At 33.9% G+C, this 24,152-nt stretch overlaps 3 protein-coding genes across 3 annotated transcripts; all 3 read left to right on the plus strand.

Annotated features, from left to right (window-relative positions):
• The first annotated feature begins 433 nt into the window (after positions 1–433).
• LOC125844757 (amino acid transporter AVT1C-like) lies at positions 434–4,804 on the plus strand. The gene is made up of 12 exons (XM_049524088.1): positions 434–605; positions 1,097–1,336; positions 1,959–2,278; positions 2,364–2,578; positions 2,786–2,809; positions 2,919–3,099; positions 3,203–3,422; positions 3,565–3,700; positions 3,782–3,947; positions 4,051–4,094; positions 4,197–4,259; positions 4,498–4,804. The coding sequence occupies exons 2-12, from the start codon at positions 1,128–1,130 to the stop codon at positions 4,588–4,590; spliced, it is 1,671 nt and encodes a 556-aa protein (XP_049380045.1). The 5' UTR covers positions 434–605; positions 1,097–1,127; the 3' UTR covers positions 4,591–4,804.
• A 487-nt stretch (positions 4,805–5,291) lies between these two features.
• LOC125845430 (thioredoxin-like 3-2, chloroplastic) lies at positions 5,292–9,507 on the plus strand. Its single transcript, XM_049524933.1, has 5 exons — positions 5,292–5,658; positions 7,127–7,201; positions 7,869–7,935; positions 9,123–9,140; positions 9,251–9,507. Exons 1-5 carry the CDS (start codon positions 5,348–5,350, stop codon positions 9,353–9,355), a joined length of 576 nt encoding a protein of 191 aa, XP_049380890.1. The 5' UTR covers positions 5,292–5,347; the 3' UTR covers positions 9,356–9,507.
• A 6,194-nt stretch (positions 9,508–15,701) lies between these two features.
• On the plus strand, positions 15,702–23,804 carry LOC125843647 (SART-1 family protein DOT2). Its single transcript, XM_049522799.1, has 12 exons — positions 15,702–16,571; positions 18,418–18,559; positions 18,653–18,707; positions 19,164–19,277; positions 19,384–19,480; positions 19,560–19,626; positions 19,772–19,831; positions 19,923–20,538; positions 21,504–21,865; positions 22,584–22,804; positions 23,070–23,154; positions 23,452–23,804. The coding sequence occupies exons 1-12, from the start codon at positions 15,817–15,819 to the stop codon at positions 23,524–23,526; spliced, it is 2,649 nt and encodes an 882-aa protein (XP_049378756.1). The 5' UTR covers positions 15,702–15,816; the 3' UTR covers positions 23,527–23,804.
• The last annotated feature ends 348 nt before the right edge of the window (positions 23,805–24,152 follow it).

Consider the following 24,152-nt stretch of genomic DNA (forward strand, 5'->3'; position numbering starts at 1 on the left):
AGCAAATATGCCATTCACTCTAACGGAAGACTAAATAGGGGCACGTGACGCAATCTTATCCATCGATCCGATATTTAATAAATGTTAGATCGGTGGATAAGATTGTGACACGTGTATGTCCGTTAGTATAAAGGGTATATGTGCTCTAGTTTTTGAATGGCAGGGGAACCAATGTCCCAAAAATATGATGGAGGGTATCTGCATACTATTTTCGATAGTTCAAAATATATTTATCCTTTTCCCTATTTAAAAATAATAAAATAATCTCATGAAATATCCGAACATCCAATCCCATCCCATCCCATAACCAAATAATACCATGAAGGGACCAAAAGTTGGTCATGTGCAGTGCTGTCATAGGGAAATAAATAACCCATTTATAATTTGTGTCATCATTTTCTACTCATTATATATATAAAGATCAAGAATCACCATAATACAACACACCAATAATTTCCCTTTCTTTTTTTCCCTCAAAATATATAATTTCAAGAATATCATATAGTAGTAATCTCAGTGTCTGCTCAAAAATTTGAAAAAAGCCAAAGTCTTTGGAGATTTTTCAGCAAGAACAAGAAATACCCTTTTGATATTCATTGCTAAAAGTAAGAATTTTTCTTCTTTTTTTTCTACTAATTAGAAAGTTGTTTCTGTTTTTCACTTTTTTTCTTTGTTTATGAAAAAGGGATACTTTTGATTCTTAAATTTGTCTTTGGAAAGTTGAAATTTTTCAATAAAAATCAAATCTTTGTCATGACCTTGACTTTTACTTTCATAATCTTTATTTTGGAATAAAAAAGATTCTTGCTTTTTCAAATCTTGGACTTTCTTTATTTATGGGGTGCCACTAATTTTCTTGATTTACAAAAATTTTACGTGTATGACTAACATGAAAGCCTTAAAGATTGTTTCTTTACCTTATTTGTACGTATAGTATAATTTTTCGATGAAGGAAAGGAGTTTTCCACATTTTTCTTGTAAAGATTTTAGTTGATGGTTCATTTAGTTTCCATTTAGAGTTTGATTTTGTAGCCTAAATGGTATTTTTGAGGATTTATTTTTGTGATTAAGGGGTGGGGATTTTGTGTTTTTGCAGAGTTTTTTGAAGGATTGAAGAGAGACAGAAGATGAGGAATTCTGTCTCTGATCATAGTTTTTACATAGAGAGTGATGAAGAGGATGATCATCAGGAGAAGCATTTGAATAAATCTGAAGAAAATGGAGATGGAAATGAATCTGATTCTTCAACTTACTCTAATGATGATGATGATAATCATAATGATCGGCTCGAGAGCAAACCTAGCTCTTATAACCCTGCTTGGCCTCAGAGTTATAGGTATTCGAAAGATTTACTTTTGGTTCATTTCAATAGCTTGAGTTGGAATAGATGTTTGAATCATTTGGCTTTATGTTGTTTATTGTGTTTCAGTTATCGCACTATATTGTTGTTGTTACTGTTCCTTTTCTGCCTTTTCTGAATGCTCTGCACGATTTTCCTTGTTAGTTGCTATGTTTTCTTCACTGTCGTTTGATTTGTTGTACTTGAGTCGAGGGAGGTTTGCATACACTCTATCCTCTCCCGACCCCACTTGTGGGATTCACGGGTATGTTGTTGTCGTTGATAGGATAATGGGGTTTAACTTCTAGTACTTATTTTGTATAATATTAGTCTTATGTGGGCTTAAATGGAGCATTGAGGATTCATATAACCGGCCTCAACTTGTTTGGATTGAGTCATTGCAGTTGTTGTAATTTGGTAGCATGATGAGGTTTCTCTGTTCATTGAATGATCCTTTTTCCATTATGAACTGTGTCGGAAGATGAATCTTTTGACTCATAAGCTCATCGAGGTGCCATCATTGTTCGAGTTCTTGAATGATTACTAGTTACATTTTGCTTTCCTCCTGGTTCCTGTTTCATATTTTGTACCTCTAATCTTTGTGAAACACTTCTTGTAGGCAATCTATGGACATATACAGTAGCGTGCCCTCGCCAAGTCTTACCTTCCTCGGGACACCTTCATTAACACGTTTAGGCAGCTCATTTCTTGCCTCATCACTCACAAGGAGACACACTCCTGAAGTGTTGCCCTCTCTTCATAAGCCTCTCATATCACAAGCAGAAGAGGATCAACCACCACAGCGGCGTAGCTCTCATACTTTACTGCCTCCTCTTCCATCAAGGAGATCTGCCATTAAGAAATTTCCTGATGAGAAATCGGTGGCACATGAATTACCAGTTTCCCGTCAAAGTTCCTATGGCCAAGGCGTCCTAAACGGTTAGTTCTCTGAACACAGTATAATGTAATCCATCGTACAGATATTTCATTGAAGGTTTGTGAGTAACATATTGTTTTCATACAGGTATTAATGTTCTATGTGGAGTAGGAATCCTTTCTACACCTTATGCTGTGAAGGAAGGTGGATGGGCAGGGCTTTCTCTATTGTTCATCTTCGGTGTGCTTTCTTACTATACTGGCATACTCCTGAGATACTGCTTAGACAGCCAACCAGGGCTTGAGACTTATCCGGATATTGGTCAGGCAGCTTTTGGTACAGTTGGAAGAATTATCATATCAGTATGTTCTATTGACTGTCAGTTATCTTTGCACTTCAACCTTAGTTATAAAAATCCGTATTTTCATTTTTTTGGGCAAATCATCTCATGTCTGGTACATAAATAATGTTAGACTAGCTACATATTTGACAGTTTAAGCATAAGTATACAAGTATCACGGCCTTCCTGATACTGATTCTTTTCTTCTTTTGTGTATTTGTGGATGCAGATAATTTTGTACGTGGAGTTATATGTAAGTTTATGTTGCCTACACGTTGTTTATAATATCCTTCGGCTTATTAATTTCCAACATTGTGCCTCATCCTGGTATATGCTTCATTAATTTTGTCCTTCATTTGCAGTCCTGTTGTGTTGAATACATAATTTTGGAGGGAGATAACCTATCGGCTTTATTTCCAAATGCACATTTGAATTTAGGAGGCTACCAATTAGATGCACGACATCTCTTTGCTTTGGTAACCACCCTAGCTGTTCTTCCTACCGTTTGGTTGCGAGACCTCACTGTTCTTAGTTACATATCAGGTTAGTAGCTAACATCCTATTAGAAGAGCTTCATCTCTGAAGTACCAAAAAAAACTGATTGTTGGACAATGAAAATTCTGAATTGGATGTCTATAATTTTCAGCTGGAGGAGTTATTGCTTCTGTGATGGTTGTCATTTGCTTGTACTGGCTTGGTTTAGTCGATCACGTTGGCACTCAAAGCAAAGAAACTGTTCTGAATCTTTCTAGTCTTCCTGTTGCTATTGGACTTTATGGATATTGTTACTCAGGGCATGCAGTGTTTCCCAATATATACACATCATTGGAGAAACGTAGCCAATTCCCTGCTGTCCTCTTTACCAGGTAAATATATTCACACATCAAAACAACACCAAGGTTGAGCTATATATAGAGCTTATCTGCGTCTACATTCTGAATTTCCTTAGATAACAAATCCTGCTTTTCTGATATGTTCATTGTGAATGTGGATACAATTTGGATGCAGTTTCGCTATTGTGACTGCATTGTATGCCGGAGCAGCTGTTATGGGATACATGATGTTTGGGGACTCAGCTGAATCCCAGTTTACTCTAAACTTGCCTACAGATTTAGTTGCCTCCAAGATTGCTTTTTGGACCACGGTAAGTGAAAACTGATTGATCGAATTCTCTCCTTGATACAACCATTTACACGTGATGACAAATCGTCTGCTTCTTTTGTAGATCGTTAATCCATTCACAAAATATGCATTGACTATGGCCCCAGTGGCTATGAGTTTAGAGGAGTTGATACCATCGAACCACACCAAATCTCACATGTACAGTATCCTCATTAGAACAGCTCTGGTGATGTCCACATTATTCGTGGCTCTTAAAGTTCCATTTTTCGGTAAGTTAAGCTGCTATAATGTACTTATCAATATTGCCTGAACATTGTGTTCTTGCCCTCAAAAAGAAAATGATATCAAACTTATGTATTGATTCTCCTGCAGGATTTGTGATGGCGTTGATCGGATCATTTTTCACGATGCTCGTTGTGAGTCCTTCATACCAGTTCTATGTTTTCGTTAAATAGATCGATTTTCTGTTTTCATTTATTGACTTGTACTAATATATATGATCTTTTCTTATATTTCAGACATTGATTCTACCTTGTGCTTGCTTCTTGAGAATTTTGAAGGGAAAAACAAGCCCCATTCAGGTACAAGAGAAGTTTCTCTATGGGCGTGTCCGGTATGAAGGAAAATGTTTTCCACAGAAAAAGTTTTCCTCTATACCAAACACACCCTATATCTATCTCAAACCATTTGTTGTTTCGATAGTCAGTAGGTTCAAAATGAACGTGATCTTCGTTATATATATGTATACTTTCCAAATCCTTTTGCGTTACAGTTGTACTACTGAACCCGTCCTAAATCCGCCTTTTTTTTGTTATGCAGGTAGTAACATGTATACTTATCATCATAATAGGCAGCATAGCAGCAGTTATTGGATCCTACTCAGCTATCTCCAAAATCATCCACAGCTTATGAGTGAAGAAAATTGTCAATACAATGGCCATTATAGATGTTTTCAAGTCTTAGATTTAACAAAATTTCATTTTCTCAGTGTGTTCTGCTCTTGGTCTCAGGCTTGTGTTTCTGATGCAATCATTTTTTTTGTCTTTTAGAGAAGAAACTTTATGTCATATTGATTGCATGTTACTCAAAACATATGGCTATATATAGATTGCTTCATTTTCTTTTTACTAATTCAGTCTTGGAATCTTGAGCCGAGTGTCTTTCGAAAACAACATCTCTACCTCCACAAGGTAATGATAATGTCTGTGTACATTCTACCAACTAAACGTTTCAACTCATTTATTATATATCGTGAACACTCGACGTCAATGTGCCATATAAATTTTGGAGATGCCATTTCATTATGCCTTAAAAACAATTGGAGAACTACAAAAATTATACCTATATATGTGAGTTCTTGTTTTTTAGTTCATAGTTATCGTCGAGCCTCGATATATTTCATGAGATTTCAGGTTCAAATTTTAGCAAATTTATCATCATCCGTTTTAGTCTTGATGGACAAAATTATATGATATTTATAGCTAGTGAAACGTAATACATACCATATAAAATTAATCGAAGTACACATAATTGATTGAAATTAATTAAAATGTATGAAAACTAACTCGAACACCCCAATAATTTATTTATTTTTGGTCAGTTTTCTCTGTGCCCCAATAACCACTACAAGAGCCGTCAACGCTGTTTAGCTTTATCGAACAGTAAAGTAATGTCTAGCTCAACACAATTCTCTTCAGTTATTCAACAATTATTCGCAAGAAAATCAAACCCATCGTCCATTTCATCTTTTAAAGCTCCAAAATTGGTACTTTTAGCACCAATTTCCCTAAATTGTTCAAGAATTCACTTGGATTTTAAGGCGAGAGTTCAGGTTTTGGAAAATCATGATGGAGAAAGTTCTGTACAAGATCTTGATGATTCACCTGCTTCGATTGAGCTACAACCCATTTCTGATGAACCCCAATTTGATCGAGTCATAGCTGAAGCACAACAGCTTGATGAATCTGTTGTGATTCTATGGTGCGTTTTTGTTCCAAGATTGTATTTTTCTTGTTGGAATATGTTGAATAATCAAAAGGGTCATCTTTAAATTGGATATAGAGAAAAGGGGTTTATAAAGTTGTTGTTTTTTTTAGCTGCTTTATGATTTTTCACTCTATTAGTAGTAGTTGTAGTATTGCTCTGTTAATTTCTTGGTACTACTGTTCAGAATGTTTGGTCATGCTTTCTATATTGCTTTGAACTGTTTTTTCTCGAGCCGATTGTATTGGAAGCAGTCTCTCTGCCTTTTCTAGGTAGGGGTAAGGTCTGCCTATATCTACTTCTCCAAACCCCACTTTGTGGTTGTTGTTGGTTTATGGTTTGTCAGTTGTCTTCTGTACCAAAGAATGGGAAATGGGGTGTTTGTTTTGTTATTATTTGGTTTTTTGCCATCTTATATTGATAAAACAGTGATTACGGTTGAATGGCTCGAGCATAAGAGTGATTCAGTGAGATCTATGTAAATGGTGAAATGTCACATGTCCCTCTATTATGAGATGTTTATTTCCTCTAGGTTGATATGAATAGTGTACAGCTTAACAAATCAGTTCCTAGTGTGACAGCTTAACGGATCAGTTCCTAGTGTAATGAGCTTAACGGATCAGTTCCTAGTGTCATGAGCTTAATGGATCAGTTCCTAGTGTCATGAGCTTAACGGATCAGTTCCTAGTGTAATGAGCTTAATGGATCAGTTCCTAGTGTAATGAGCTTTACAAATCAGTTCCTAGTGTAACGAGTTTAATGGATCAATTCCTAGTGTAATGAGCTTAACGGATCAATTCCTAGTGTAACGAGCTAAACAAATCAGTTCCTAGTGTAACTAGCTTAATGCATCAGTTCCTGGTGTAACTAGCTTAATGATCATATCTTATACATTATACTCCAAGTAAGATGAGGTAATCCAAAGTGTTAACAATCAATTTACATGTTGTATTTTGGCTCATTTTTACAGTAATTGCAGTGTGTAGTCACTAGACCCACTTGAAACAGATAACTCAATAAAAAGTGCTAACATCTAGAAAGCATGTAGGAAAATACCAATTATTGAGTGATGACATGCAATGAAAGGGCTCAATTTTCTTAGCGACTTAGTTCTGATTATGTTTTATGTGCTAGTTATTTCTACGCTGATGCAAGAGTTTCTTGTAAGGTTACATGTTTGAAATTTAGTACCAATTTTTCTTCCTAGGAAATCATTTTCTTGTAATCTCCATGTGTCTCTTGACTAGTTGACTTTAATCTAATTATCCTCTAACTGTTCATACGACCAACATTTAATCTGATTGGATGAAGGCACTTGTTTCCTAGTGGCTCGTTTTCCCGTGACCTAAAGGGTAGAGGGTGAAGTTCTTTAGGTTATCTTGTGGATGAGCTTATGGGATGACACTGGGCTGTTGTTGTTGTAATTTGGTATTTAGTTGATGTATAAAGCTCTTTGAATCTGCAGGATGGCAAACTGGTGCCGCAAATGCATATACTTGAAACCAAAATTGGAAAAATTGGCTGCTGACTACTTCCCAAGGTTCTGCTCTCTTTCATTTCCCTTCAGATATAGCACATTGCAATAAAAAGTTTTATCTAGGCCTAAAGCGTCTACTTATGTTGCACTTCTATTGGTTCGTATAGGATTTGCAAGCAGCATTTGTGCTACTCTTCAAACTTTTCCCTGATCAACTTCCACACTACTCTTCAAACTTCTCTATATCTTTCTGAGATGTTTCAAAACTTTGGATTCTTGTGGCATTTTTTTGTTTAGAGACTACTCATAACTCATAAGCATTACTACTTGTATATATTTTTGAGGAGGGTTAGGTACTCTGAATTTCTCTTATAGTTCCATTACTTCCTGAAAGACCCAATAGTAGATTGGTGAACAGTTCTTATGTACTGAAAAGACAGTTCAGGGGCTCTCTGACTAACAGTTCTTATGTTATCAGAATTAGTTGCTGTGATTAGATAGCAGGGAAGTTTGAGGGCGCTTAAATTACTAGAGTTCATAAACTGGATTAGAATTTAGATGGTCACTGTTACTCCTGAAAGTAGATTTCAAGAATCAGTTATAACTATAGATTGCAGCAGGAAGTAGCTTGTGTTTACTTTGGAATGCATTATGCCTCAATTTCTTGAGCGCGAAGAGTTTAGTTGGATATGGGTACTGATCCAGCTCTTCTGCTATCTTAATTTCCCAGAACACGCTTTTACTCTGTTGATGTCAATAATGTTCCACACAAGCTTGTGGTTCGCGCTGGAGTAACTGTAAGGGTTTCTTTCTCCCAACGCCTTCCATATGTTTAATGTCTTTTTGCTATATGATTGTTAACTGCTGACATGTCAAATTTATAAAATTATCTCAAGCACGCGAGGCTATTGTAACACCATCTTTGCAACATCCTCTGATGATGGAGAAAGGGTAGAGGGGCGGGCCCATTATCCACCGAGTTTAGAAGGTTGTGATTGGTCCAAAGGGCAGGTCACAGACGGATTTTTCAGTTATCAAAAAAAAAAAAAAAATCCTCTGATGAAAACATAAAAATTCGTATTCCTTTCCAGACTTATCAATGATAGGTAAACGAATCGTATACTAATTTTTCTTTAAGTAACAGTAGGGTCAATCCAGCTTGCATGCACTTCAATTAATCTCACGAGTGGTGCATTGTATCTGATCAGTTCATGCTATCTGTCAGGTCAGATACCTAACCTGATATTCTTTTCTGAAAGTAGATGAAATTGCAGTATAATTGCATAGGAGATAGATAGGTTACCCGCACAATAGATGCAGTACTTTTTTTTTGTGAATCAGTAGTATGAATTGATGCAGACAATGGCTAAAGAATCATAAATAGGATGGTGGGGCATGGATGCCTCTGAAAGTTTAAGAAGTGTGTTTAGAAAATATCGGGCGTGCTGCACTAAGGGTGTGGCCTAGTGAACAATGAAGTGAATTATGAATCATGAGGTCTCGGGTTCAAATCCGCTAGCAAAGACCAAAACACTATAGGTGATTTCTTCCCATTTGTCTTAGCCTTGTCTAGATGGACAGAGTTATCTGGACACCACGGTTATTAAAAAAAATGTTGGACATGCACATGATTTCTGAAGTATAGCTTTATCCCTTGGTCGTTTAAGTAGTCCTTTCATTTTCGGGCGATCCGGCAGAGCATGAGAGATTATTTCACCCCAAATAAACATTAACTTCATATGTACAGCTAACATGCAGCAGTCATACGATGCACAAGTCCTTTACTTGCTAAGATATGCGTTGCTACTTGAAACACACTTTTTCTTAAATAAAATGCTGTTGTTTTTTTCTTTCTGAAAGTAGTATTGTTGTTATTTGATTAGTTAAGGGCACTGTTGTGGTTTGAATTTCTTGGTATACATTTAACGATGTGAATTCTACCTTTTCATGTGTCCAAATACATGTGGTGACGAAATCTAAACAGAAAATGCCGACCATACAGGTAACAAACACTACCTATTTAGCTTCTCTAATTCTGCTCTTAGATGGTTTTAGCTTCTATTCTTTCTCTTTTAATGGTAAAAACTTAGTGTAAATGTGATTTCTCTGCAGTTATGGAGGGATGGGAAGAAACAAGCAGAAGTAATTGGCGGCCACAAAGCATATGTAGTCGTTAGTGAGGTCCGCGATATGATTGAAAATGAAGATAGTTTGTGACTTGAAGGCATATCCTATACTTTCATTAGAATCCATTTTTCCAGTTTTGTTCTGGTTCATATCCTATATACTTTTACTTCAGATGTACTTTTGAAAGGGTAACTATACACATAGATTGACTTTGTTTTTTCTTTCAAACATTCAAAGAGTAAGTGTTGATTTCTTTTCCTGTATCCTGTACATTTATTGAAAACAGCAGCTCCTGAGATATATGAAATTAGTCTGGTGCAAAATGTCCATTATTATATTTTTAACCTTTTATGTACTAATAATTGTTTCTTTTCTCCATTATTTTCGGCATGACTTCGTCGCTATTGTATTTCCTTTTCATACTTTTTTTATTTTTATGTGTTACTTGCAAAGTTACATAAAAGTACCACTATAAAAAGTAACAAGGGAGTAAAAATTAGCTACTAAAAGTAATTTCCCATAAAAAGATGGAAATTATAGTGTTATTTGTGCTTAGATTTACAAAACACAGTGAATTTTGCTTAATTACAAAATGTACCAGAATACATTGTATCGGCACGTATAATAATGGTAAAATACATTATATCTGTGTACATAATAAATGTATTCATGTGTATACAATATTTCTATAGCGGAATACATTATATTCATACGCATAACAATAGTGAAATATATTATATTTGTGTGTATACAAAAATATCTGTTTAATTATATAGATCCTCACAGATAATAAATATATTTACACATATCTACAATAATAAACATGGCGCATGAGTTGATACTAAGACTCTTCATATTTCCATAGTGAGAGTGTTGCTTTGTGCCAAGATCATCAAACAAGAAAAGAAAGTATCCAAAATACAAGATTATCTTCATGCGAAAGATTTAAGTCTATCGAACTAAAATGCCCTTAATTGAAAAAGTGAAAATTTCTTTGACTGTTCTTCGCAGACCAGACATAACCACTCAAATTCCAACTCATATTTGGGTTTGGTTCTCAATTACAAATATATCAAAAAAAAATCTTTAATTGAGCAATAATATCTTACAATGATTTATTTACAAAAATACTCAATAGAATTTCTTCTCTAGCGAAATCAAACCATAAGACGCATTACTTTTTATCCAACAACTTTTTTTTTCTTTACTTTGGCACTAACGTAACAAATATATATTTGATAAGATGGTAGACAAATAAACTTTAAAATTTTAATTTTGGCATATATTTTTTAATCATAAGTATCATGCATATGAAGGGGTAAAACACACAATGAAATCTTTTTAATTAATTTTTAATTTTATATTTTTATTTTTTTTTCCTCCTCCGTTTTCTTCTTCTTCTTGCTTATTCATTCTACTAAGAAAGAATCAAAGAATATCTATCTTTTCTTTTCCTCTCTCTCTTGAACATAACATTCTTTATAACTAACTATTAATTCCATTATGAAGTTACTCCTTTTTAGTACTAAAAATTATTAAAGCTACAATAACAATTCAAATAATGGAGGTCATAGAGAGGTGTCACATCACCTTCTCTATGTTTCTCCTTTATATATATACTAGACATCGGAGCCCGTGCTAGCACGGGCCCAATATGTATCATTTTTTGTTTCAATTTATGTGACAAAGACAAAATTAAAGAGTTAATCAAGCTTTAATATTAATTTAAAATAGTTTAAATTTTTAATTATTGTTAACTATGGTAAAAAAAAAATTATGTCTTTTAACATTCTAAATTGCTAATTATTGTTGTATGATTTATAATATCTTTTACGCAATTTTGAAATAATAAAGATTATTTCTTCTTTCTCAATTTATGTGGTACTAATAAAATTTGGAGATTCAATCAATTTTTTTTGTTTTTAAAATATTCTATTGTTAATTACTGTAAGTTATTGTACTTTCTAAGTAATTTTGAAATAATGTACATTACTTCATTTGTCCAATTTATGTGTCACCGATAAAATTTGAAGAGTTAATCAGATCTTTTACATATTTTTATATCTTTTGAATATTTAAGTAAATAATTATTGTGATTTATAATAATTTATACAATTATTTTAAAAAAATTAAACAACAAACAAAACGAATTCATCATAGGAAAATTACCAAAGCACCCTTGAATACATCAATAATGGGTCCCACTTTTTGTGTAAAAAAATATGCATATTGGGAGGATATTTTTGTCCAAAGTGGAAATAGAATAAGTATAAAGCATTAAAGTCTTTTACAATTTTAAATTGTTAATTCTTATTGTATGATTTGTAATACTTTACGCCATTTTCAAATAATAGAGGTCATTTCTTCTTTCTCAATTTATGTAGTACTAAAAAAAATTTAAGATTCAATCAATTTTATTTGTCTTTGAAATATTTCTAGCTATTAATTACTGTAATTTATAGTACTTTCTAAGAAATTTTCAAATAATATATATTATTTCATTTGTCCCAATTTATGTGTCACCGGTAAAATTTGAAGAGTCAATCAAATCTTTTATATATTTTTATATCTTTTAAATATTTAAGTAATTAATTATCGTGATTCATAATATTTTATAGAATTATTTAGTATAGTAAAATAAATTTAAAAGAAACAAACAAAACGAATTCATCATAGGAAATTATCAAAGCATCCTTGAATACATCAATAATGGGTCCGACTTTTTGTTTTTAAGAAATTGCACATTCGAAGGATATTTTTGTCCAAAGTGGAAATATTGTGTAAAAAATGTGTATTTATTGTGATTTTGAATGTTTTGTGGGGGTAATAGGAGTATAGGACACACGCAAAGTTAAGGTGTCTTTTTGAAAATTTGGGACAACTTCAAGTATCACTTAATGTTTTTTCTCAAAATCTAATTTGCTTTCGTAAACTATGTGTCAGATCAAAATCAGATTAACAAATTCAAAAGGAATGAGTAATAAATATATAGAGAAATGACATATTTATTATTTAACTAAATTATAAATATGTAACTAAAAATCTCGTTAGCTTTTGGTTGAAAGCTAACAAGATAGTTACAATCATAGTTGCATTGTGGCTTATTATAAATAGAATATATATATATATATATATATATATATATATATATATATATATATAGATTATATAATTGCAGAATATATGTGTTTACTTATTCAATTATATATAAGTCTAAATTAGCAATTTTAAAAATGAATTTTGTAATTTTATTTTAATTTAGATAATATTAAAATTTGGAGAACAAAATCGTCAAGTACCAAAAAAAAATTGTTAGAAAAAAAAAACTACTTAGTCTTCAAAATAAAAATGTTTTAAAATTTTTAATTAAATTACTTAAATTTTGATATTAGTAACATATTTTTTTACAACAATATTAAAGGTTATATATTGTGAATGCATGTCCAACATCTTATTTATTTAATTTTTTTTTAAAAAAAAAACTCATCTTTTAAATAATTGCATCTATCAAAAATCATGTAATAACTCAGAATAAGGTTAAGAAAACGACATATGTAAGTATATTTGCATAGGATATATAAAAAACTAACAAACAAATTGTCCATTTTTAGCACCTCTTATATAAGGAAACAAAGGCATGTAAGCTAATATTGAGAGAATTGAATTTGAGATGATATACTCGATCATTCCATTAGAAAACAGTTAAACTAAATCTATTTGCACTAGCAAAATTTTAAAAAAAAATTTAGATGAATTAAGTAATTCAATTGATGTCATCAAATTTAAGCAATTTATGAAAAATTACCGTGCATTATTAATCTTTTATGTCGTGGCACTCTGAAAACACATACAAATGCACAATAACTCAAAAAAAAATTATAAATAAATATTTGAAAATTACTTACAAAATATAAATAGTCTTTTAAGTGTCAGTTTGTCAACATAGTTACTAATATTGTAATGGATCAAAGTGGTAATCCCAGATATAATTACACTCGTGATGTAAAATAGTAAAAAGTGAGAATAATTACCAAGCTTATATCGGTCATACATCAATTGAGCGTATCGTAATGAAGATATGCATTTTGTTATTTTTATTATCAAAATGAAAAAACTCTTATTTTTGTATTTACATTTTGTTGCCTAGATATTGTTTGATGATATATATCTCTTTCTTATATCATTTCACTGTGTCCTATTTCCTTGGAAGTCACGTGATAAGTGTTTTTCTTAGTTTTATTTTATTTTTGCAGATATTGTTGTCGTTGAACACTTCTAAAGTTTTTTTTCCATTTTAAGTGTAGCTCTTGAAAGTTAGAGAGAAAGTTAGATATATGCTTAATATATTAAATAAACAAAGGAAACTTGTGTTTAAATTTATACACATGTCAATTTAAAGTTATTACTCTCTCCTTCTCATATTAATTAATCATTTATTAAAAATAATTGTTCAGCTTACTAAATCAAGAAAACGTTAATTAAAATGTTCCTACATTATCTTTACAATTAATTTTTTTTTAAAGTATTTGCATTTGCTTGTAAAATTTTCAAAAAGTTTTCTTAAGAGGTGAATTAGTAAATTATTATCTTATTTATGATATTTTAAATATGTGTGTAAAAAGAAAAATGATCAAATGAAGGACTTACCTTCTTATTTTGGAAATTCATCTCCTTTTTCATGATTCAGCTTTAAAAGAAAATAAAAATCACTGTTTCACTTAAATAGATTATTATTATTATATATAATCCAGTAGTTGTAGATGATTAAAAGTTTTAAAATTAAAGAAAAAAATGACAATAATATATACTCCCTCCGTCTCATTTTATGTGAGGTAGTTTGACTTGACATGGAGTTTAATAAAGAAATGAAGACTTTTAAAATTTGTGGTCCAAAATGAATGATATAAATTTGTGTGGCTGTAAATCATTTCATTAAGGGTAAAATAAACATTTTATAGTGAAATTGTTACTTAATATAAAAATGTGTTATTCTTTTTGGGACTGACTAAAAAGGAAAATAGGTCACATAAAATTGGGACAGAGGGAGTAGCTTAAAGCTTGAGACCCAATCTGTTTAAATTTGAAGACTAAGAAGAGTTTTAATATTTGGGCATCAAGAGAATATTTTGAAATTTTAATAAAACATTTGTAATCGCTCGAAGCGCGAACTAATTCACTAGTATATCTATAAAATTATATAAGTTATACGTGTCTAGTCATTCAAATTTACAGAAAGTGTCTATTCGTATATTTAAAATTGTAAAATCGAACTTTACATAGATATTTTGGGGCTTTAGACCATCTCCATCCCCACTCTATTTTACTCTCCGTTCTCTATATTTGGAGAGTAAAATAGAGAATGTGCTCTCCAACCACCCTCTAAATGACTCTCTATTCTCCATTTATAGAGAGGTGAATAGTAGTTCTCCAAATTTGGAGAACTACTATTCACCTCTCTATTTCACTTTTTCATTATTTTATTATTATTTTGTAGTTAACATATTATTTTTCATATAAGACCATTAATTATATCTCTAATATTAGTAATTCAATTTAAATGTAATATAACATTTAAAAAAATATATTATTTAATATATACTACTTTCATCCCGAAATAATAATGTTTCAATTTTTTTAATTTTCGTCACTTTAATATAGTTTGATATCATTATTAGTTTTCACTATGAAGAATGCACAAAATAAAATGATAAGATGAAAATTTTAATTTAAAAATAATACATGACATAATAATGTAAATACAAGATAACAATACATAACATAATAATTTTATCACAACGATAATTTAGTAATTCGATAGGTCATTTTTTAGATTTAACAATATTCAAAAAAAAATTAGTGTATGATCCACATAATTAGTGTAGTTGTGATTGCGGTTGTGCTTATTGTTTTCTTTTTTCAATTATTCGTAGTTGTTCTTGTTGCATGAAAATCTTCGATTTGAACAATCTTTAGCTAGACATAAAATAATTAAGGATAAAAATGCTCATTTTAAACTCCGTAATGCATTAATAGAGCATTTATGGGAGCAATGTAATAATCTTCATTAATAATTTCACGTTTATTTGAATTGTCCATTAATTTGTATATTATATAATATTAACTTGCAATTTGTGTTATTTATAAATTTAAGAAAAATATAATTTTATATTAAGTAAAGAATTTGAAAAAATAAATTTTTATATTGCATGAAAATTATATAGTGATTATTTGAAAAAAAGAAGAAATAAATGATGTGTATAATGAAATAAGAATGAAATAGAAATAATAATATAATATTAAGGAGAGAGATTTTTTTTTTTTTTTTTTTTTTAGAAAGTAAAATAGAGAATTTGAATTAGAATTGATTGTCGGAAAAAATAGAAAAATTTATATTTGGAGAGTCAAATAGAGATTAGGGTTGGAGATGCCCTTAGCTACCTTACCCTAAAGCCGCCCTCTGCCGGTATACCTCCATCTCACGGCGGTGTGTGCCAATTTTTTCCTGTTCACCTGCTTTACTTTACCTAGAGCTGACCGGCGGTGTGCCTGCCATGGGAATGATGGAGATAGATGGACGTGAAAGAAGTGTTGATTCGGAGCGGTGGGAGGATGATATGGAAGAAAGCGGGTATGATAAATCTAAGGATTCTTCAAGTAAGCATCGAAGCAGTAAGGATAAGGATAGGAAAAGTAGTAGTGGACGAAGAGAAGAGAAAGAGCATAAAAGAGATCGGGAGAAGAGTAAAGAGTTGGAGAAGGATCGTTCGTCAACTCGTGATAGAAGGAAGGAAGATCGTAGAGATCGTGGAAAAGACCGGGAGAGAGATACTGAACGGGGAAGAGATAAGGAACGAGATCGAGATACTGACCGGGAGAGAGATAGTGAACGGGGAAGAGATAAGGAACGAGATCGGGATACTGACCGGCTGAGGAGCAGCAAGGATAAGGATAGTGAGAAGGTAAGAGATAGGAAAAAGGAAAAAGAAAGAGGTAGTAGAGATGGAGCTGAGAAGGAGAAGGGGAGAGATAGAGCTAAAGAGAAGGGGAAGGAAGTGGATGAGGATGATAAGGAAAGGTCAAGAGACAAAGATAGGAGCAGCCGTAGGCAGCGAGATGAGGGTCATGATAGGAGTAAGGACAAGGACAGGCGGAAGGATGAGGATTCTGATTATCGCGATGCAGCTAAGCAGGAAATTGTTGTTTCTCATGAAGATGAGGAGAGGTCACATAACAATGCAGTTGAAACAGGTGGATCACAATCTGCTTCTGCTGCTGCTGCTTCGGAGCTGGAGGAACGCATTCTGAAGTAAGTAACCCATTTTTTACTGGCTCTTTTATTTCATAATGTATCATATTGTGTTGTGTTATCTTGTATCCTACTATATTGTTTCATAATATATCATATTGTATTGTAGTGTGTTTTATTGTATCGTACTGTATTGTTTTAGTTGAATACAACATTTACCATTCAATTGATTTCAGCTAATATCTTATAATAAGAAAGGAAAAGAGAAAGAGTTGCTACTTTTCTATGTTAGTTTTTTTTTTGAGAAGGTAACAATTTGTATATATTTATCCATACAACACCTAGGTTGTGCTGAAACCATATTTTACATGTGAAAAAGAAGAACAAACTGCTTCGTCAACCTATCAAAAAACAAAGGCTTCTATCACTGAAGCAGTACCTTCTATGTATCTCTAGTTAGCTCAAAAAATAGAAAATATCTAAAGCAGTTCAACTTAAAAATATCTCGAATTTCTCTCTTCCTAGATTGTCCACCAAATGCAGGCTCGGACAAACCTCCATCCATCTTTCTGTGTCAATCTTGTACTTGCTTTTTCCCAGCTGAGTAAGACCTCAATAATCTTTCTTGCCATTGTCCAAACAATATCTGTGAGACTAATGAAGATCTTCCATAGCATGTCAGTGATCGTGCAATTTTGGAATAGATGGCTGGCTGTCTCAGTTTCTTCAGCATACATGTAGCACTTTGAGCATATGTTGAAATTTCTCTTGCTAAAGTCATCATGTGTCAACACCACTTCCCGGGCTAACAACCAGTTGAAACATGCTACTCTATAGGGTATTTTAACTTTCTATATGTTCTTCCAAGGCCAGTTGTTCATCTGTTGAAGGACTTTATTGAGTAGCTTATAAGCTGAACTAATTCTGAAGCATCCTATACTGTCTATTTTCCATAGAGCTCCAAGTAGTGTAAGCATCTTTGATATTGAAGGGCACAGACCAGTTTAAACCAAAAAGGGCTAGGAACATGTTCCAAAACGGCGGTGAAGCATGCCCCCAAGGCCTAGCTCGAGTGGCAAAAGGTGGAGGATTTGTGGCTTAGGTCGCAGGTTCAAGCACCACACCATGCAAAGCGAAGCCCGGTATTTAAGTGGAGAAGGGTAGAGGGACGGGCCCATTATCTACCGAGTTTAGAAGGCTGTGATTGGTCCAAAGGGCGGGTCACAGACGGATTTCTCGGTTATCAAAAATAAAAAAAAAAGGGCGGTGAAGCATGAGGTGGTTGATGCTTTCTGATGTTGACTGACACATGTAACACCTATTGACCAGTTGGAATCTTCTTCTCTTAAGATTGTCTTGAGTGAGGCATGCTTCTTTTCAGGCTGTCCAAGTAAAACATGAGAATTGCGTTGAGGACATAATTGTACAAATAAAAGTGTGCTCTCCCTACGGTTTAAGCCTTCATGTTAGATTGTCACACATTTCAACAATAGCGATAATGATGGTATCCACCCGTCTGGTGGTCATGATGTTATTAACATTAACAATGTAACTTTAACTAGAAACGAACCAGAGAAAGGCGACAATGGTGGTGCTAATTTAGTAAATTTAATCTGTAATTGTTACCATTCTGTTAATGGTTATCCAATTGTATTTATTTTGTTGAGAGATTTGTTTTATCATCTGTCTTAAGCTAGCACGTGGTTTGTAGCTGTGTGCACTGGCTCCTATGATATGTACGGTGCTGGTTTAGTAATTTAACCAGGGCAGTTGTACATGCACATTGGTTGCTAGATGCACAGAATTCTTGAAAGATGTTTTGACACAGTAGAATCTAGATGTGGTTTGATAAGTTATGTTTGTTGTACTTGGTAGCTATAGGCTGAAGGAATGCTTATGACTGCAGGATGAAGGAAGAGAGGTTGAAGAAAAAATCAGAAGGTGCTTCTGAGGTGTTGGCGTGGGTTAGCAAGAGCCGGAAGATCGAGGAGATAAGGAATGCTGAGAAGGAGAAAGCCTTACAGCTTTCAAAGATTTTTGAAGAGCAGGTAGGTTGTCTGCTGATGTGCATGTGATTCTTTTGTCTCTTGGAGTTGGATTGATTTGACTTCAGGTCTTCATGATGAATTACAATCTTGCAGGACAAAATGAATGGAGAAGAAAGTGATGAGGAGGAGAATGCTCGGCTAGCTGCAAGTATGGATCTTCTTTCTGAATATTTCTTTTGGTTAATCTTTCTAATCAAATGTTTTACAAGACCATGCACATTCAATCAAAGTCGTAATATATTGTCTTTGGAACAGAAAAAAATGATATACTTGGTGCATTTGTCTTGTTTGGGTGCAAAGCTTCCTGCTCTTCATTCTTAGTCTGTTTGATTTCACTTCTAGTTCTAGTCGTCCTACCTATGATACAAAAATTGTTGGTGGAGTCCCTTTTATCATCCAACTGTAATCAAACTGGTGTTGCATGTGAAATCCAAAATTTTGAAGTCATCATTGGGGAAATGAAAGTATCCAAGGTCATTCCTTTCATGTAATATAATGTGGCTTTTGTGCAGTTTGGAAACGGAAGTTAAATGGCTTTATTATATTCTCTGAATTGAAATAGTTGAAGAATGGTCTTAAGTTTGTCTTTAATTTCTCTCAACAGAAGAGCTAGGTGGGATGAAAGTACTCCATGGGCTTGACAAAGTAGTCGAAGGTGGGGCAGTTGTCTTGACACTCAAAGATCAGAGCATACTTGCTGGTGATGATGTTAATCAAGGTAACCAAATAAGTGATATGTTCATGTTTTCTTTTGTTTTGTTTCTGCTTTCAGCCTTCAGTATTGTGGATTCGGATTTTGTAGTGACTTGAATTGTATACCCCAGAGGTTGATGTGCTTGAAAATGTGGAAATTGGAGAACAAAAGCGAAGGGATGACGCTTACAAGGCTGCAAAGAATAAAACAGGGATCTATGATGACAAGTGAGATTTAATATACCTGTAATCACCACTTCTTTGTAAAGTTTGAATGACTAATTTATCTCGTTATGATTGGATGTAGGTTCAATGATGAACCTGGTTTTGAAAGGAAAATATTACCAAAATATGATGACCCGGCAGAAGAGGAGGTTTAACTCTTTGTTTCCCTTTTCTTTTTTAATTCTCGGAAAATATTGTATTTCCTGAATATTGTTTAAAAACATTTTGTCCTCAATTTAAGAAGCATGGACTTGTACATCCAATCTGTCTTTCTTACCCTAGATTTTCTTTTAGGGAGTTATTCTTGATGCAACTGGAGGTTTCAATATTGATGCAGAGAAGAAACTGGAGGAGGTAAGTCATTTTTATCTATCTAATCATGTATTGTTTCCAGACTGTATGTCAGGTTACATTTGTTAACAGAGTTACCCTTTTTGATTGCCAGCTACGGAGAAGGATTCAGGGGCCTTCCTCAATAAATCGGTCGGAAGATCTCAATTCTTCTGGGAAATTATTGTCCGACTACTATACTCAAGAGGAAATGGTTCAATTTAAGAAGCCCAAAAAGAAAAAATCACTGAGGAAGAAAGAGAAGATGGACCTAGATGCCCTTGAAGCGGAGGCCAAATCTGCTGGATTGGGTGTCAGTGATCTTGGTTCTCGCAACGATAAGACAAGGCAGGTCCTTAAGGAAGAAAAGGAGAGAGCAGATACAGAGATGAGGAGCAATGCTTACCAGGCTGCTTATGCCAAGGCTGAAGAGGCGTCCAAAGCACTTCGACCCGAGAAAACTAAGAACAATCAGAGAGAGGAAGATGATGCAGTATTTGATGATGATGATGAGGAGCTTAGAAAATCCTTAGAAAGAGCCAGAAAGCTTGCTTTGAGAAAGCAAGAGGGCCTTGCCAAAACCTTTCCAGAGTCAATTGCTTCGCTTGCCGCTTCCCGTGCAAATGATTCAACAGTGGATAATCCAAGTTCTGCATCTGGAGAGGCACAAGAGAACAAGGTTGTCTTCACAGAGATGGAAGAGTTTGTCTGGGGGCTTCAGCTTGATGAAGGTAATACTCTTTAATTTGCTTGACTGATTGTGCTGATAGCCATTTTATTATGTGCGATTTCTCAAGGTAATTGGGAAAGGTTTATCCAATTGCATGTGGTGGATAGGCCATGTTTTTGGAATAGGTTTGTATGCTTGCTCAATTTAAGTGTTACTAGTTATGAGTAATTTGTGAGTTGGGAAGAGAACACTGGATAGTGAGGTCGGCAAATCACTGAACGGAATTACTCCTTCAATTTAACAGTCCCCTTTTCTCCCCCTTGTGGGTATGGAGTAATGTTATATGGGGCATCATTGAAACAAAATACCGATACACATTGCAATTGAGTCTCCAGATATATCGACACAAAATTCTGAAACTTATTACAGTTTATTCTCCAGGTACAATATTGAAACAGAATTTTGAAATGTTCTACAATTAGTCACTCTTCCTTCTTACTCCAACTCCTATTTTAGATGATTAAGAAAAGAAAGTAAAAAAAATTGGAGGTTTATAGTATATAGATATTCTCCAGTTTATTTGTGAATAGAAGTTGTGTTGTTTTTATGGAGATTTCTTTTCTTTTTTTGCATGTCTGCCTAAGGGTGTGTTTTTGTGATGATGAACATTTAGAGTTATCCTTGTTATAAGTTCTTCAACAAAAAGACCTTGTAGAAGTTCTTCAACAGAAAGTCTAATAAATAAAGCTTTTCAATAGCAAAAATCTTGTTTGTCATTGGAATTGATTCTGAGACAAGAGAGTCACACATTTCCTATTCTACATATATCTCGACGTCCCTCCAGAAATATCTGGTAGAATTGGAAGGACATAACACGGTTTTGCAATCATGTTTCACGTTTTAATGTTGCATTTTTGCTGTGTTTTTATATTATCATTAACTGCAACTTTTACTTTGGTCTTTACTGGAACTTGGCAAAGGCTTTCAAGGGTGATATTAACTGATATTACCTGTTTGATCTTGTAGAGGAACAAAAACCTGGTAGTGATGATGTTTTCATGGAGGAAGACGTGTTGCCAAAACCCTCTGATGAAGAAATGAAGAATGAGGATGGTGGTTGGACCGAAGTGAAGGAAATTAAGGAAGAGGAGCCCTCTGTAAAGGAGGAGGAAATGGAAGTAACTCCAGATAATACGATACGTGAAGTTCCAGTTGGAAAAGGTTTATCAGGGGTTCTCAAACTTTTGCAAGAACGAGGTACACTCAAGGAAGATATTGAATGGGGTGGTCGAAACATGGACAAGAAGAAGAGCAAGCTCGTAGGCATCCGTAGTGAGGACGGGAAAAAGGAAATACACATTGAAAGGACTGATGAGTATGGGCGAATTGTAAGTACTTCTACTTGATTAATGAGTTTTTGGATTCTCTAACTTCTATTCGCCACTAGTTTTGTGCTATTAACCCCTTCAACCAGTATGTTGTTTATCCAATTGTATCCCCCCCCCCCTCCCCCCGCGATAATTCTGTGGAAGTTGTCACTTGCCATCCTTGGTTTGTGAATAAAAAATCTCCTTGCTTCCTGCAGTCCTCCTGTCCCACACTTTCTTGTGTAAAGATGTCACTGCCTTCTGATAGGGAAATTTTTTACTGCGTCTGTACGGTCTGATAGGGAAATTTTTCCTCTATAACATTCAGTAGTCTGAGTTTCTTATTATCAATAAGTTAATGAAATTCATTGTTTATAGAAGTGAATTTTTTTCATAAACATCTCTTTATATACCATAAAACTCCAATTTAGTACCGGCGTGTGGACATAAAATGGGATGGAGGGGATTTCTAAGTAACAGCAGGTAAGAATGGCGAGATTGCTTTGGTGAGACTACTCTGCCCATTATCGCCACGGAGTTTGATTTAGCTGTAATGAGATTGGAAATATGAATGATTGAGAGGGGGTAATCTTTTAATTTTCAATATAATGAAAGTGACTGTAATGACACTTACCAAATAAAAGAGGCTGAACACCTATGATGAATTTCCTTCTGGTTCTACGAGTTTTTTCTAGTGTAGCCTCATCTTTCAATTGATATGTGGCTTCTTCTTCTTCAGCTGACTCCAAAGGAGGCTTTTCGGTTGATTTCACATAAATTTCATGGGAAGGGGCCTGGGAAGATGAAGCAAGAAAAGCGTATGCGGCAATATCAGGAGGAGCTGAAGATAAAACAGATGAGAAATTCAGATACGCCATCACAGTCTGTGGAGAGGATGAGAGAAACTCATGCTCAAACAAGAGTTCCATATATTGTTCTTAGCGGAAATGTTAAACCAGGGTTTGTTTTTTCCTTCCTCTCTTTAAAGTGCTTTAATTCAAAAAGTAGATCTTTTCCCGTGGAATATCAACTATGCAGTTGACTTGTCAGTTGCCTAGGGCAGGGTTCTTATGCTTCTGTCCTGTTGAAGTTCCATCAATTTTGATTTGGCCTTAGAGATACATTTTGTCAGAGATCTCTCATATTTTCCTGTCGCAAGCTTGTATGTTAATGTCTCCAACATTCTCTATGGTCTGTAATTTGCGAAGTGTTCTGTCATTTTCAGGCAAACTAGTGATCCTCGAAGTGGTTTTGCTACTGTTGAGAAGGACTTACCTGGAGGTTTGACCCCTATGCTTGGTGATAAGAAGGTCAGTGTCTTTTGCTGATGATGATACTTATGTAGCTGGCTATGATTCTGTTTTACTCTTTGTTGCTCGGACTCTCCAAAATTGCTGCCACACGTATTTTTAAAGAGTCCGAGCAATGCAAGTTTTACTTGTGCTCACTAGCTGTCCACCTAAACACATATTTTTGCAGTCTGGATTGCTTCTCATGCTATGCTTAATGCTCTATCTGATAAGTTTTTTTAGTGCTTGCACATTTTGGCCTCTATTTGATCATCATCTAGTTCTCAGGGTTGTAATTTTTATCGCATCGTCTTTCAGGTTGAGCACTTTTTGGGCATAAAACGCAAGTTTGAACCAGGAGAGGGGAGCTCACAAAAGAAGACCAAAAATTAATCGTGTATACTACTCGCTGTTCAAGATATCCTTTTTGCTTTATGCACAAGATCTTGTAATTGTACATAAACTCTATCTACGCTGTGGCGTAAAAGGCTCGATTGTGATACCTCTGTTAAATGGCATAGTAACATGAAAATAGTAGTGTACTTCACAGGTAGTTGAACAATACTACTGTTTTTGTCCTTCAGATCACAATTATAATCGTGCTGAGCATTTCAACATTTCTTCTGTATTTGTCAGCTGGATGAATCTAAATTTCATTTAGACGTTCAAAGTATGACATGTTTCAATTGAAAATTTAAACACATGATAAAGGGTGAAACTCATATTTTTTAAAAAGAATATGTACATGTTCATGACTATTTATTACGTAAATAAGTTAATCACATAAAATATGTCTTCCTCTGATTATATATATTCTTCAAGAAAAATTAGTACTTGCATGAAGTTTTAAAGCTTATTGAGGTTAATATTTATCATTGAAGGAGACAATTTATGTCAAGTGGTTAACTTATTTATGGAACATACATGTAAGTTTTCTCAAAATGTTGGAAGTTCTTCTACAAATAATTCATCATATGTTTATGTGCTCAATTGAAAAATGTCGTTTGTAGTTTGATTAT

This window comes from Solanum stenotomum, chromosome 11 (genome assembly GCF_019186545.1).
Source record: "Solanum stenotomum isolate F172 chromosome 11, ASM1918654v1, whole genome shotgun sequence".
Taxonomy (NCBI): Eukaryota; Viridiplantae; Streptophyta; class Magnoliopsida; order Solanales; family Solanaceae; genus Solanum; species Solanum stenotomum.